Source organism: Dioscorea cayenensis, chromosome 10 (assembly GCF_009730915.1).
Source record: "Dioscorea cayenensis subsp. rotundata cultivar TDr96_F1 chromosome 10, TDr96_F1_v2_PseudoChromosome.rev07_lg8_w22 25.fasta, whole genome shotgun sequence".
NCBI lineage: Eukaryota > Viridiplantae > Streptophyta > Magnoliopsida > Dioscoreales > Dioscoreaceae > Dioscorea > Dioscorea cayenensis.
In genome coordinates, this window is record NC_052480.1 from 7,908,208 (window position 1) to 7,925,244 (window position 17,037).

The window sequence follows — 17,037 nt, forward strand, 5'->3', positions numbered from 1 at the left end:
GCTTGTTAGTTAGTTATATTGTTACACCGATAGTTTTATATATTACATTCATTTTCTATGCTTAAGATGTAACATGTAAATCCCGAGCTCGGTGTTATATTTTGAAGTGAAATTGATCAGTTAGATACTCCGCTATAAAATTATAATTTGGCTTCAGTTGAAACGTAAAGTTTTTTTTAAAAAAATTTTACAAATATGGACAAGCTACCACATGTTAAGGACGGGCTTACGCATGAAGTTGAGCTCTATAATACCTATTTTTTCCTCTGCATAAGCTAAGATTTAAGCCCGCTTCCTCGATAGGACGAACACCCTATACAAAAAATCCAATACTAACATACCCAATAGTCATTCGCAAATTTAATTTATTTATATGCTTAAAAACTCATCACAAATTGAAACAAAAGTTTAGTTAATTATTTCCAATACTTTTTATTATATGTCTTAAATTTAATTTCAACCAATATAAGAAAAACTTGAACAAAAATAAAAACCAAAAATTAATTTATATAGTTAGGGAATTAATGCTCAATAAGTACACTCTGTTCTTATATTATATATATATTACAAAGCGGCAAACCACTCACCTTTATTTATAAAATAATAATAAATTTTCAACTAAGCAAAAAAGTTGACATCTTTATGTTTTTTCTCCATTGGAAAGGTCATTCTTATCATATTATTTCCAAAACATGATAGTGAAAACATTAGAAAAAGTGAATTTGAATGCTAAACGATTTGCATCCATCACCTTCAGCCAAGATCACCCGTCACATCTAACAACTCCATATATGGGATGAAATGGTTGAGATAACAGAATGCAAGCAAAGTTATAGTTAATTAATTTATTTAATTAATTAATACTGAATTTAACCAAAAACAAAAATTCTCAAAACAAAAACAAAAACCTCATGACCTACTAAAAACTTGATCTTATTAAAAATAAAAAAATAATATAATTAAAAATTTCAAATGGCATTCATTGAAAAATAATAATAATAATAATAATAATATAATTAAAAAAATTTCAAATTCAACATTCATTAATGGTAACATATGCTCAACTCGTATACATACCCCTAATATATATAACATATATTCATATAGAAACGAGGATATATGGATTAGAGGATTAATTCTCAACTCATACCCATGTTAATATATATATATATATACGAAGTATCGCTTTTATAATAAATATACTAATAATAATAATAATAATAATAATAATAATAATAATAATAATAATTCTTGAACAGACCCTCCATTCCTCCTCCAAACCATCGAAAGATCAACACAAACAATAAACCGCCCATCTAAATATCCCCTTTTTCCCCCAAAACAAAAAACTCTATAAATAAAACAACAAATAAAACAAAACAAAGAAAAAACAAGAAAGAAAGAAACCTCTCCCTTTCCTCTTCTGCTATGCAAAAAAACCTTAAAAAGAGTGAACTGAGCCGGATCACTGAACCGGGACCGGGTTCAGCAACATGGGCCCACCGGTCCATAGGCGAGCACTGGGCCTTATGAACCAACTTCCAATCCAAAGCCTGACAAGCACGTGAGCAATAGTTAACGGCGCCACAAACTGAGCACCGTCTAAACTCATGCCGTCTAGTTTCCACACGCCCACATCCCACGTGCGAGCACGGCCTCAACCCATCCGACCCAACCCCTCTCGAACCGAACCACTCGATCAGAAACCGGTTCGCCGGGTGCGGGTCGGGTTGTAGAATCACGCATCCGAAATCCGATAAGAGAGGGCACGGGGATCCTACAAGAGGGACGGTTGCCAGTGGCTGGCGCGAAGCCAAGGCGGCGGCGAGCTCACGGGCGTTGGCGTGGAGGAGGAAACGCCGGCCATCGGGTATGGAGCGGCGGACTCCGTACCCATCTTGGAGACAGTGGCCGAGCTCGCGGAGGGCGTCGACGTGGCCGAGAAGGGCTGCGCGGGCGCAAAGGGCGGCGCCAGCGCGGAGGTCTTTGTCCGACTTGGAGCCGCCGCTGCCGTTGAATTGGATGATGGCTAGCGAGTAGAGAGCCGCTGGGTGTGAAGCCATGGCGGCTCGAGCCATCAACGCCGCGCCGCTCCCTCGGCTCGCTAAGCAGTAGAACCGGATCTGTGAACAATTTAAACCCTAATTATTATTATTATTATTATTATTTTTACAAATATAAAAATAAAAATTCCTCCTTTCTTTTTCCAATCTTTCAAATTTGAGAAGAAAAATGGAGTAAATTGAAGAAAAAAAAGGGGCGAACCATTCCGAGAGTGTAGCAAGACTCAAGATTGCCGGCATCGGAGCAAATCTTCAAGAATTTGTGAGCGGATTCGGACCAATTCTTAGCCCTAATCGCCATTGATTTCTTCGAAGCTTTCAACAAAACCAAAGGATTCATCCCCAACCCACTGAATCTCTTGCAACTACAACAACCCACAAACACCCCCAAAATCAGAACCAAAACGAAAACCCTAAAAATCCATTAAATAAATATAAAAACATTGCAGAGATCGATGGTGATGAAGATCGTACGTGAGGAGGACGTTGATGAGATCCGCCGGAGCAGCAGCGACGGTGGCGAGCTTGAGAGGATGTAGAGAACGAGGTCGTCGTGGAGCCATTCGAACAAGTCTGGGCCAAGGTCGCCGCCGGGTTTCGATCGCTTGCGGGTCGGATCATGTCCGCATGCAGACCCGAATCCGATATCTCGTCTTCTTCTCTTGTTTCCAGTGGTGGTGCTAGTGTTCCCCTTATCGGATTCGGGTTTTTTTGGGTAGAAGGATCCGCTCCGAGTCCGCATGGTTGGCGATGAGCGCAGGAGAGGAAAGGGTAGAAGTTTATATAAACTGAAAAAACTTTTTAGAGAGAGAAAGAAAACAAAACCATATCTTTTTTAGAGAGAGAAATTTTTAGGTATTTTGATTTGATTGACTATTTTACCGAAGAATCGCACGGTCATTTGGCGGGTCTGTTGCTTTCCGTGCAGGAAACCAGTACGCAGACCGTTAAAAGTGACCAAGAATCGAACATTTCCACGTGTACGGTTTTTAATAGCTTGATTTGGCGATCGAACGGATATTTTGTTGACACGTGGATAGGTAACAAGTTCTGGGTTGGTTTTTGAAATAATATTCAGTACAACAGTTCTTACACTGGTTTTGGAACGGACTGTGTACTTTTGCAAAAGGGTCCTTGATGTTTATTCTAATTTTTAATAGATTTAATTAGGGTTTTTCTTATATTCTTGAAATTTAAATGTATAAATTCTGTAATATCCAATTTCTAATATTTTAAGGATTTGAATGAAAATATGTAATATTTATGAGCAAGACCATGATTTGGAGAATTTGTAAAAAATAATAATATAATTTTTAATTCTAATTAATTTGGATTTTTTTTACATTGTAGAAAAATACAAAATGAGAATATGACAAAATTAAGTGATTTCTAAAAATAAGAAAAAGGGCCATATTTTTGGTCATTATTTGAAAGATCCCGATTAAATAAAGAAACTTTAAATTGATTTTGATTTTATTCTCAAGTTCAATGTAGCAATATTGATACATAATATATGTATTAATTAAAAAAATTCAATGAATAAATCCAATTTCAATATAATAAGAATCCAGGAAATTGAATATTTAAAAAAAATAGCTTTCTTAAATTGCTTTCTTCTATTATTTTTGTATTTTTTAAAATTTTCAAGATTTCTTAACATAATAATGGTAAGTAATAATTAGTAATAATAATAGCCCATTAATACAATTTATTACTATTTTATCAACTATAATAATAAAACATTTAAAGGAATATTAAAAAATAACCTTATAAATTATAACACGACAAGTCAAATTAATTATTCTATAGAAACAATTGAAATATTTCGGTGTTCTAAAATTGAACTCTACGAAAATTTAATATTTCATTTAAATAAATATAAATAATCTTTAAAAAAGCAATAAGTCAAATTAATTAGTATAAAGAAATAATTTAAAATTATTTTCGTATTTTAAGATTGAATTCTACAACAAAATTCAAAATTCCGGTTGTCGTATTTTAGAGTTTGAGTACAATCAAAACTTTTGCTATAATCTATTTATAGAAAAATTTATCTTGATTACACGCACACTTTTATTAATAATAAAATATTATGAATCGGATATGGTTTTGTCTCATCCTTCTACTTTATAAACAAACAACAACCCAAGTGTGCTTTCTTAATGTCTAAAAAATTAGTTGCCTAATCAAACTCTATCAATCAAAATGCAAACAAGTCTAACCATAATTTTTTAAAAAAATTAATACAATATTATTAATTAGTCCTTAGTCATGTCATGCATAAATTGGATGCAAACTTGAATGCTTGAATTGAATTAGGTTGGTCATACACAATGCTTGCATGGAGGATTTAAAACAAAGGAATGCAAGAAAAAGATTTCTTTGATTTCTTTGCCTTTCAGCAAATCCATGAAATATTATTGATTATAAATTAAGCCAAATATAAATGAGTTAAATTTTTTGCTCCATAAAAAAATACAATATATATATATATCATTATTTTATTAATCTGAAAAAAAAATAACATTAGATAAAATGAAGTCAATTTTTTTTCTCTTTAATGGTAATTGTTCCAAATTTGAGAAATAAAATAAAATAAAATAAAGTTGGTTAGAAAGAGTTGATTAGTTAGGCCATTAATTTAGTGTAGCTACTCACTGGCTTACCTTAAATTTGAGGTCACAATAACATGACACCCATAACACCAACCCTTTCCCCCTTGTTATTTAATTAAGGTTCGTAATATTATTCCATGAATTATTCAAAATATAATATATACATGGTTGTTGAAAAATTAATATGCAATAAATAAATAAATATAATAAAATAAAATTAACAATGTATCATTTATAAAGTTCGTCAATATTTCTATATATATCTCGAGATTAAAGTGAATGTATTGTCTTATTCATCATATAAACAGAGAATTACAATACCATATATAATATCATAATTTTAGAATATATATATATATTACAAAAATATCTCATATACTATATTGGGTGATATTGTCCTTGCATCCCAACCTATTTAATTGTATTCCTTAAAAAAAAATAACGAAATCCGTTGTGCGACTATATATGAGCCATATGAAATTATATATATATATATATATATATAATTTATTCCATATTATTTTAGATTACATAACCGAGTAATATCAACGATCTCTTAGTCTATTAGTACCGATTTTTTTGGTAGGGTATATATTTTAGGAGAGTTAATGATGTTGTACAGTTTGTAATAAATAAAACCCAACATTGGATTAGTAATTTTGAGGTTTGGTTTCATTAAGTCAGTCGGAATTATGTTTATTTAATAATATCAATTAAATATCTTAAAGTTCATGTTAAAATTTTCAAAAGATATATTATTAAAAAAAATTAGATATAAATTTAAAATTATTCTAATGAAAACATATACCTTATTTTTCAACTGAATTAAAAAAATACATTTTATAGTTGTTGGTATGTAAATACGTACAGATACGTGCATTATTGCATGCGTAGAGATGGGCCCACATACAGTCCACGTGTCACATCAAGGCGGCTCCGGGCCATTACGGTGATAAGGTCTCGGGATAAGCAACACACGTGGCGCTCGAGGAGACCGTTCGCGTGCGGCCTATCAGGCTTGTTCCCGCCGCTAACCTCCTTGACACGATACCCTCACGAGCTTGACACGTGTGATGACTTTCCATATCATTTCACACGTGTCACAAGATCATGAGTTGATGTCCACGTGTCCTTATCCTGGTCCCACTACACCCAACGGTCCGCGCTAGATGACAAAGCACACATGCGAGGAGTTTTTTGTCCGTTTGTGATCACGTGGGTCCCACGGGATGTCGTTGAGCCGCGGTAAGATATGCCGGAGGATCAGCAGACAGAAACGGTGTCCGCGCCGGAGAAGCAACTGGTGTGCCGGCGCTTTGAGACACGTGGCAATCTGTCAGCCGTTGATGGGGATCTCTTAAGCCAAAGCGGCGGGGATTTGGTCAACGATTTTAACGGCACGGCACGCACGGCACGGGGATTAGCTCCATCTCCGTTCGAGTTAAAACAAAGCCAGTGAAAATGACGATTATACCCCTCAACATTTTATTTATTTAATATATTATTTTTATTTTTATTATTATTATTTTTTTCATGAATGAATGGAGACAAACAATTTGTTTGGGACAGTGTCAAAAATCGGTAATCTAGCTTTATACTCTCACCCAAGAACACAGTTTTTACAGGCTATTTTGAGTTTATATCAAGTACATATTATTACTTACTAATATTTTATAGATGAGAGGATTTGGGTCGAATTATAAAAAAATTTTATCTTAATTTTATTTTTTATGTAAGTGATGATGCGCCTCTAAAAGTACGAGATGGTTGGCTTTATTTTATCATATAAAAAAATATTTAAAATTAACTAATGGAATGAGATCAATATAAATATAAAAAAAAGGGTAGTTTGGGAAAAATGAAAAGGTGAGAAACGTGGTCAATGAGGCAGTGTAGGAGAATATTGGGATCGTGTGATAATAATGATAATTCCTTGTTCTTTATTCCTAAGATTGAATAATTAATAAGTTTTAGAAAAATAAATTAATTAATTAATTTAAATTATTGAGATTTGGGGAATAAGAATAGGAATTGGAATTGGAATAGGAATGGATGTTGCTTAACGGATTGGGCTTGTTTGTTCCGTGCGTGGACAGGCGCGCCCGCACGTGATCCGGTACGCGTTAAGACGTGACCCTCAAGCCATGTCACCTTCCTTTTCAAAACTATTATTTTATTACTCTTCTAATCATGCATGCATGTATATTATGTATATTATTATTATTATTATTATTATTATTATTATTACTTGACATGTTTGGTAGTATACCGTACAACTGCGTATTCTAAAGTTTTTTTTAAAATATAATTAAATCTTTTAGAGTTTTCCCCAAAATTTCAGACCAAAATGATTGGTTATATAATAATTGTTATCAAAAATATTTATAAAGATATTAAAAAAATATATTTATTTTTAATTAATTTTTGTTTGTAATGTACCGAACTATCTTAGTTTAAAATGGAGATATTTGTGTGTAGAACAGAATGAGTATATTAAGATAAATTTAAAAAAATAAAAATTTTTTTATTAATATGCTTATAATCGAAAAAGTATTGGTTAGATAAAAATTTGAGACATTTAAAAAGTTTATCAAATTCAAGTTTTCTTTATGTAATAGTTGTATAATTTTTCGATCGTGGATATAGAGTTTATTATTTAAACTCTACATGTTAATAGATAAAAGATACTCCTAGTTGTATGATAGATTTCTACATATACACATGTCTACAATGTATATAATACTAGTCATTTTTATAAGATAAATTATTCAAAGATAATTTAACATTTATTTATAATTAAGACAAATTATGGGCTTTCTTCATTTATGGACGTGAATTTTTTTAAAATATAAAACTATCCAAACAGAGTCGTAAATGCAAAATGAGAGGAAGCAAATAGTAATAATATAAGTTACTAAGAGAGGAAAAAGAAAACAAAAAAATGTGGAAAAAGTTGATGTGATATGTCGGTGTGCCTAACGACGTCCACTCTTGTCTACTCCGGAACTAGCACGGCTCTCCTCTCACGTCCTTGTCACGTGCGCTCTATAGTCAAACCCCCTTTGACTCTTTATCTCCCAAAAATAACCCCGGTCCAGTTCAGCACCATCTATGTTAGTTTTTTTATTTTTATTTTTTAAACTCATCCATTATTCCCACAGTGGGTGCCCTAAAAAATATCGGTGTTTCTCAGTATATTATTATTATTATTATTATTATTATTATTATTATTATGTGCAAATCTTTGAACTAAGAGTAATTTTGTCTTAATAATCCAAGTCTTTTTTTACTTAGAAAAATTTTTGTTGGTCTTATGTTAGGTTTAGGTGTATTATTATTATTATGTGCAAAACTGCTTTATTTTTAAGTATAAAACACTTTCACATACTTGATATCTGTATAAACTATGCGATTAAAGTTGGTGATTTTTGGAATTATTTCTCTTTGACCAAGAAAAAATGATTCACATAAAGAGGTGAAAAACGGATTGTAGGATGGACTATAAAATTCTAAAAATGCAAAAATTTTTATATTATTATTATTATTATTATTATTATTATTATTATTATTATTATTATTATTCCTCTTACCTCTCACACTTTGCTGGTTTTTTTTAAATGTTTTTTGCGTTATACTAAATCTCAGTTTTCTCTTCTCATTTTTTTGTTTCTTCTTTTATAGCTTCCTCTCCACCTCCCTCCTATTTCCTGCGTAATATTTTCTTTTTATAAAAAAATTACGTCTTGCAATATGATAGTTTGAAATATTTATACTATCTTTCTAGTTTTTATGATTGCAAATAGAAAGGAGGCAAAAAGACGAGCAATTTAAAACCTTGATTAATAGCAAAATCTGAGAATTAAAAACAACTACGAAAGTATATTTTTTTAACGTGGACAAAACCACCGACATCCCTATTTTTATTATGGTTTAACTACGTATCGGAGTGAGGTGAATCTGTCGACCTTTAACCATTAAAAGTGAAATACTTTAATTGCTCGGTCATTAAAAAGAGAAAGTATGTTCATACAAACGATTTAATTAATTTTTGCATATATGTTAGTTACAATTATTTTTCATTGGGCATAACAAACATTGCAATCTTTACAATGAAAATGATTATAAACCCTAAATTTTTGTAAGAAAAGACTTTACGGAAAGTTTTTTTATTGTAAAAACTCCAAACACCTTTTATAAAAGTGAAAAATTGTCATTTTTAACATTTCAAAATTATTAAAATTGTTTATATATCACACGGATATTTTTATTTTTTAATCCTATTGTAGATTTAAATAATGTAAGGCAAAATTTAACATTGATCCAAATCAAATAAAATAAATACCATCGACACTTAAATTATATGATTTTTTATGCTTGTATTTCTCCTCTCTCTATCTAGCATTTTGTTTCATTATCTATTTAATAATATAAATATTAAACACAAGTTCACATAAAATATAGAAAAATAACAAACATATTCTCACACCTTTAAATTACATTCTATATGTTCTACATCTCTAAATTGATGCAGTATATTATTATGTATCTTAAGAAGCATTGCTCAATTGAAAATTCTTTCATGGTCCCCAAGACATACCAAATACTTAATTCCTCTTTGTCATCCATTTATACTCCAAACTCATTCCTTCATTCTCTTGTTCCACGTACAAGATTCTTGAATTAAATAACTATTGCCACTTTTCCTAATTATTAACTATTATTTTGAAAATATTATATATATAAAAGGTTTAGAGTAAGAGAGTGTTATTTTGAAAAAAGGGAGGGGAGATGTTGCTTAACGTATATTTCTTGTTCCATGCATGAGCACGTGTGCCACATGCACGTGATCCCGTACTAACCGCACGTGAAACTCACACAAGCAAGCCATAAAACATATCACCATATCTATGACTATGAGATAGCCCTATCAATATATATATACATGACATTTATTTGGAATTATTTGATAATCATATATTCTTATCTTGAATAAATAAGCTTTAAGCTTTAATTAATTACAATAAAATTTAAGTATTAAAGATTTGGCTATTTCTTTGGATTAAATATTAATTAAATAGTTCGGTCATGATGCTTCGTGTAGATTCTCGTTAAGACGTGACCCTCAAGCCATGTCACCTTCCTTTTCAAAACTATTATTTTATTACTCTTCTAATCATGCATGCATGTATATTATGTATATTATTATTATTATTACTTGACATGTTTGGTAGTATACCGTACAACTGCGTATTCTAAAGTTTTTTTTAAAAAAAATATAATTAAATCTTTTAGAGTTTTCCCCAAAATTTCAGACGAAAATGATTGGTTATATAATAATTGTTATCAAAATATTTATAAAGATATTAAAAATATATATTTATTTTTAATTAATTTTTGTTTGTAATGTACTGAAATATTTTTAGTTTTAAAATGGAGATATTTGTGTGTAGAACAGAATGAGTATATTAAGATAAATTTAAAAATAAAATTTTTATTAATATGCTTATAATCGAAAAGTATTGGTTAGATATTTATGACATTTAAAAAGCTTATCAAATTCAAGTTTTCTTTTATGTAATAGTTGTAACAATTTTTTGATTGTGGATATAGGTTTGTTATTTAAACTCTATGTTAATAGATAAAGATACTCTAGTTGTATGATAGATTTCTACATATACTACTACGTCTACAATGTATATAATACTAGTCATTTTTTATAAGATAAATTATTCAAAGATAATTTAACATTTATTTATAATTGAAGACAAATTATGGGCTTTCTTCATTTATGGACGTGAATTTTTTTAAAATATAAAACTATCCAAACAGAGTCGTAAATGCAAAATGAGAGGAAGCAAATAGTAATAATATAAGTTAATAAGAGAGGAAAAGAAAACAAAAATGTGAAAAAGTTGATGTGATATGTCGGTGTGCCTAACGACGTCCACTCTTGTCTACTCCGGAACTAGCACGGCTCTCCTCTCACGTCCTTGTCACGTGCGCTCTATAGTCAAACCCCCTTTGACTCTTTATCTCCCAAAATAACCCCGGTCCAGTTCAGCACCATCTATGTTAGTTTTTTATTTTTTTATTTTTAAACTCATCCATTATTCCCTACAGTAGGGTGCCCTAAAAAAATATCGGTGTTTCTCAGTATATTATTATTATTATTATTATTATTATTATGTGCAAATCTTTGAACTAAGAGTAATTTGCCTTAACAATCCAAGTCTTTATTACTTAGAAAAATTTTGTTGGTCTTATGTTAGGTTTAGGTGTATTTTTTTTTAATCTGTTTATTTATTTCTAAAAATGTTTTTAATTATTTTTATCTATTTTTTAATTGATCATTTTTCCGGAAAAGTTAGACGTATAAAACACTTTCACATATTTGATATCTGTATAAACTATGCGATTAAAGTTGGTGGGTTTTTGGAATTATTTCTCTTGACCAAGAAAATGATTCACACAAAGAGGTGAAAACGGATTGTAGGATGGACTATAAAAATTCTAAAAATGCAAAATTTTATATTATTATTATTATTATTATTATTCCTCTTACCTCTCACACTTGTCTGGTTTTTAAATGTTTTTATGTTATACTAAATCTCAGTTTTCTCTCTCATTTTTGTTTTCTTCTTTTATAGCTTCCCTCTCCACCTCCTCCTATTTCCTGCGTAATATTTTTCTTTTTATAAAAATTACGTCTTGCAATATGATAGTTTGATATATTTATACTATCTTTCTAGTTTTTATGATTGCAAATAGAAAGGAGGCAAAAAGACGAGCAATTTAAAAACCTTGATTAATAGCAAATCCGAGAATTAAAACAACTACGAAAAGTATATTTTTAACGTGGACAAACCACTCGACATTCCTATTTTATTATGGTTTAACTCATGCATCGGGAGTGAGTCTGAACTCGTCGACCTTTAACCATTAAAGTGAAAATACTTTTAATTGCTCGGTCATTAAAAGAGAAAGTATGTTCATACAAATGATTTAATTAATTTTGCATATATGTTAGTTACAATTATTTTCATTGGGCATAACAAACATTGCAATCTTTACAATGAAAATGATTATAAACCTAAATTTTGTAAGAAAAGACTTTACGGGAAAGTTTTTTATTGTAAAACTCCAAACACCTTTATAAAAGTGAAAAATTGTCATTTTAACATTTCAAAATTATTAAAATTGTTTATATATCACACGGATATTTTATTTTTAATCCTATTGTAGATTTAAATAATGTAAGGCAAAATTTAACATTGATCCAAATCAAATAAAATAAATACCATCGACACTTAAATTATATGATTTTTTATGCTTGTATTTCTCCTCTTTCTATCTAGCATTTTGTTTCATTATCTATTTAATAATATAAATATTAAACACAAGTTCACATAAAATATAGAAAAATAACAAACATATTCTCACACCTTTAAATTACATTCTATATGTTCTACATCTCTAAATTGATGTAGTATATTATTATGTATCTTAAGAAGTACTGCTCAATTAAAAATTCTTTCATGGTCCCCAAGACATACCAAATACTTAATTCCTCTTTGTCATCCATTTATACTCCAAACTCATTCCTTCATTCTCTTGTTCCACGTACAAGATTCTTGCATTAAATAACTATTGCCACTTTTCCTAATTATTAACTATTATTTTGAAAATATTATGAATATAAAAGGTTTAGAGTAAGAGAGTGTTATTTTGAAAAAAGGGAGGGGAGATGTTGCTTAACGTATATTTCTTGTTCCATGCATGAGCACGTGTGCCACATGCACGTGATCCCGTACTAACCGCACGTGAAACTCACACAAGCAAGCCATAAAACATATCACCATATCTATGACTATGAGATAGCCCTATCAATATATATATACATGACATTTATTTGGAATTATTTGATAATCATATATTCTTATCTTGAATAAATAAGCTTTAAGCTTTAATTAATTACAATAAAATTTAAGTATTAAAGATTTGGCTATTTCTTTGGATTAAATATTAATTAAATAGTTCGGTCATGATGCTTCGTGTAGATTCTCGTTATTTGGATAACTATTATAAGGGATCAGAAGATGAAATCATGATTAAATGTAAACAGTGAAATGCCACCAAACTTATGTTTCTAATGCACGTTAGAGATAAGGAAAGAAAACCACACGTGTATTTCCATAATTCATTGATACAATCATTTATTTGATTTTTTTAATGTAAAGTATAATTCTACATCAAATAGAAAAATATTTGCAGATTGGACAAATAACTGATCAACTTATTTATCAAAACATATAAAATTTATAATTAATGTAAACAAAATCATCAAAACTTACCTGTAATTTTTTCCTTTTAATCATTAGATTATAGTTTTAGTTTTATTTTGAATAATTTAAAATCTATGCCGGCCTTTTTCTAAATTTCACATCAAATACAATAAATTTTTTTTTTCTTGTGATAAACGTCTCAGGTGTTGGACCACACTAATCACAGTGACTTAGAAAAATATTATAAAGAAGAAAATTATTATAGTTTATAGTATTTTAATTGCTTTAACTTTTTTTAAATATGATCTCTTGTAGTTTTTTGAAAAATGATGCTTCAAGAGGGGTTTAATGATGTGAGACACACATGACACAATGAAATAAAATGGAGTGAAACATCAAAAAGTGCCTCTTGAGATTGAGATGTAAAAGAATGGAACAAAAATGAAGGGAAACAAATGAATGAATAAATAAATAAATAAATATAAAAGCTAAAAAGGAAGTGGGGGAATGGATGGGGGATTCCAAGTCAAGAATGTGAGTAAGCTCTTAATTAGTTAAGTGGCTCTCACCAATTCAATCTTATTAATTATTCTCTTTCTTTTTATACATGCAATGCAATGTGTGTGTGTGTGTGTGTGTGTGTGAGAGAGAGAGAGAGAGAGAGAGAGAGAGAGAGAGAGAGAGAGAGAGAGAGAGGATAAGATTGGATTGAATTTGAAGATGAGAAGGAGATGGCTTATGAGGATAAGGACTGGAAAAATGACATTGTTTTTAGTTGTGTTAGATGGGGCAGAAGTAACACAACTCTTAAGAATAAAAAAAATATATCTACCAATTTTGTGCTTATATATTATGTGTGTATTGATTTTTATATGCTCATTGGAATGATATATGTTATTGCTCGCCCACATGTTAGTTAGACCTTTAATCCAAAACTAATTATGAATTAGTCTTAATTACCTCAAGATATGAAGCCAAATTTAGAGGAGAATTTTTTAAAAACAAATAAACGGTTGAGAAATTTTCTTTTTATTAAAAACTGGAGGAGGCTAGGAGACAAAAAAACAGAAATTTTTTTAGATTTCTCTCCTATCACATGCAGTGGAAGAGAAAAAAAAAAAATTGGAAGATTTTGGAGGGCTTTATACCTTCTTTGTTTATTATATTTAATTTCTCCATTTGTGTATCATGATAAAAAATATCAAAAATTTTTAAATTATTAAAGTAATTTTTAGAAAAATTGAAGTGGAGGTGTTGGATAGAATATTCTCAACTTCTTTTAAATCTTATTAATAAAGGAGTATCGGCTTATAAGTGGAAATTTATGTAATTATCCAAAAAATTCTTGTAAAATCCAAAGATTTAATTGAGAGAGGTATATAAAGAAAAAAAATAGATAAATATTATATATATACACACGTTTGCTTGTGAACTATTAATCAAGGCAGTAGTGATTCTCATTGGCTTTATTATCACTTGGAAAGAATAATAGTAGACTAACCCAGAGGACGTAATGGGGGCCATAAGCATAATCTAGATATATATATATATATGTGTGTGTGTGTGTGTGTGTGTGTGTGTGTGTGTGTGTGTATATTTCTTTATATATCTAAAGGATCATGATGAAGGAAGCCTAAGCACTTGGTGCACTAATGCTTGGATTCATGCCTAGCTAGGAATGAAGACGCCAACAAGGCAAAAGAATCGTATATATCAAATTTTATAAATCACATCAAACTTTATCTTTCAAGTGGGTTTATAGGTAACCCTTCAAAATTGGAAACCTTCGTAGATATAATATACTGAGTTAGGGCTTCAATTTTAGTTCATTATATATTTTATTTTTAATTAAAAATTTCTCCCTCTGATCTGTTTATGACGCGCGTATCTAAAACCCATTTAAATTTAAATAAACTATTTGTATTTATACTGTTTTGTTATGTTAATTGTAATTTTATTCGGTGCATGTATAAACAATTTTATCTTTAGTAATATGCAAGTATATATAAACAAAATTCTAAATGCTGCATATGAGTGTGAACTAGTATTTTTAGTTATTGGAATTATTTTTTTACATATTTTTTTATTTTTCTTTCCTTTTTATATTGTCTTTCTTCTTCGCTCATGTCATGCTCGAACCCGGTTGAGTCCGGACTCGATGCATGAATAAACCACCACAGACAGCCCCATAGACCTGTAAGGTCTCAGAACTTGATTTAGAGCAGATAAATTATAACAAATCAATCGAGTTATAGAATTACAGACTATAAATTACACAATCTAGGGATACAAAAAGTCTAAAATACAAAATATAAATACGAAAACCAAAACAAATACCCCTCAACTTCTACCACGTAAAAGGACATCATCGATTTACTGACAGTTTTTTTAGTCCACATTTGTCTACCACTTCTGATCTGATAAAGATTTGAAACAACTTTAATTATAAGCTCACTAGCCCAGTAAATAATCCAAAATATGAAAACAAAAACTCAAATATGAAATATACAGAATAATCCATACCAAAAAAAGAGTTTGCCAACATTTTTAATAGAAAGTAGGCAGGTAGCATAATCAGGTCAGATGTAATTATTAATTCACAAATATTGCAATCGGGGAATACCCGAACTAATAAAGTAACAAATTCTCAAATAACAGAATGTCTCTAAATTCATTATAGATGTTAGAGGTCATTTTATTTATTCTCTCGTGACCCAAAGCTAGAATAATAGAGGTCATTTATTTACCCTTAATGACCCGAGATTGAATATCGAGGCCGTTATCAACTTCTCGAGTGGACCGAGCGAAAAGCTAGCATCTCATTTTTCGTAAATTCTTATTGATAAGTCAATCTTTAACCCTCACTAAGGGAGTTCATTTGGAGACTAGAATATTCATAAACAAAAATTAACTAAAGTCCAAAAATGTCGAAGAGCTTTGCGCGTTTTCATGCAAGCAAAAATACATAAATAACATAATTGCTAGCCAGAGGAACAACCATTTTCACAAATAAATAATCCAGTAAAAACAAAAATTATTTTACTGAATAATCCAACGAATAAATGGTTAGATAAACAATTGTCCAACAAAAGTAAATATAATTCTAATAATAAGATAAAGAATAATTATAAATGTCTAACAACAACTAGAGGGGGGCACGGGCCGGTTAACCGGGCCCGCCGGGCCCAACCCGGCGGGTTCGGGTTGGCCTTTGGCCGACCCGTAACCGGCCCGGCCATTTATGCCGACCCGTCAGCCGGGTTGGCCCGGCCGACCAGCGGGTCACAGGTCACCTTGGAGGTGACTCGGACCCGGCTCGGGGCGCCTCCCAAAACCGGCGGGCCGGGCCGGAACCCGCCGGGTTCTTAATTAATTAATTATTTTATTTGTTTAAATAAAATTATAAAATAATATTTAAAATAAAAAATATGTGACAAAATTCACAAAAACATTTAAGATAGTTGTTATTGCTTTTATAGGCAATTAATATGGTCATTGTTTTTTATCCTAGCCGATGTGGGACTAAATGTGAGTAGTATAAAATACATCTATTGTTTATATCTTGTAGTAAAGAAACAATATCAACTCAAAATAAATTGATGCATTCGTTAGAGTGATGTTGATATAAGTGTGTTGGTGTTATGAGGCCATGGGTTCAAACCTTGCCAACTAGTATATTTATGTATATATATGTTTTTGCCATAAATTAAATTAAAGTTTTAAAGTTTTTAAAATACTTATCATAATTTCAAATAAATTAAAATAATTAAAAACTTTTGTAGTTATTAATTTATTTTATTAAAAACTTATTATATAGTGTTTTAATAACGTTTTTAAAACAAGATATTAGTTGATGGGGGATTAAATTTAAATATGTTAGATAATCATTAATTTTGTTTTTAATATTATAAAATAGCTAAATATAGAAATGATAAATCTAACAAATTTTAAAATATTAATGGTTATGTTATAATATGACAATTGTTAATATAATCTTATAATTAATATTTTTATCCTAATGTAATTTTTTTTTTATTAAAATATATTGTTAATATGAAGATTAATAAAAATTTATAG

At 30.0% G+C, this 17,037-nt stretch overlaps 1 protein-coding gene across 1 annotated transcript; it reads right to left on the minus strand.

Moving 5' to 3' along the window:
* Nucleotides 1–1,248: 1,248 nt before the first annotated feature.
* On the minus strand, nucleotides 1,249–2,818 carry LOC120270126 (F-box protein At1g67340-like). The gene is given in 4 exon segments (XM_039277144.1): nucleotides 1,249–2,123; nucleotides 2,266–2,428; nucleotides 2,538–2,592; nucleotides 2,595–2,818. Coding segments are annotated over 4 exon segments (1,236 nt in total). The 5' UTR covers nucleotides 2,806–2,818; the 3' UTR covers nucleotides 1,249–1,316.
* Between the last annotated feature and the right edge of the window lie 14,219 nt (nucleotides 2,819–17,037).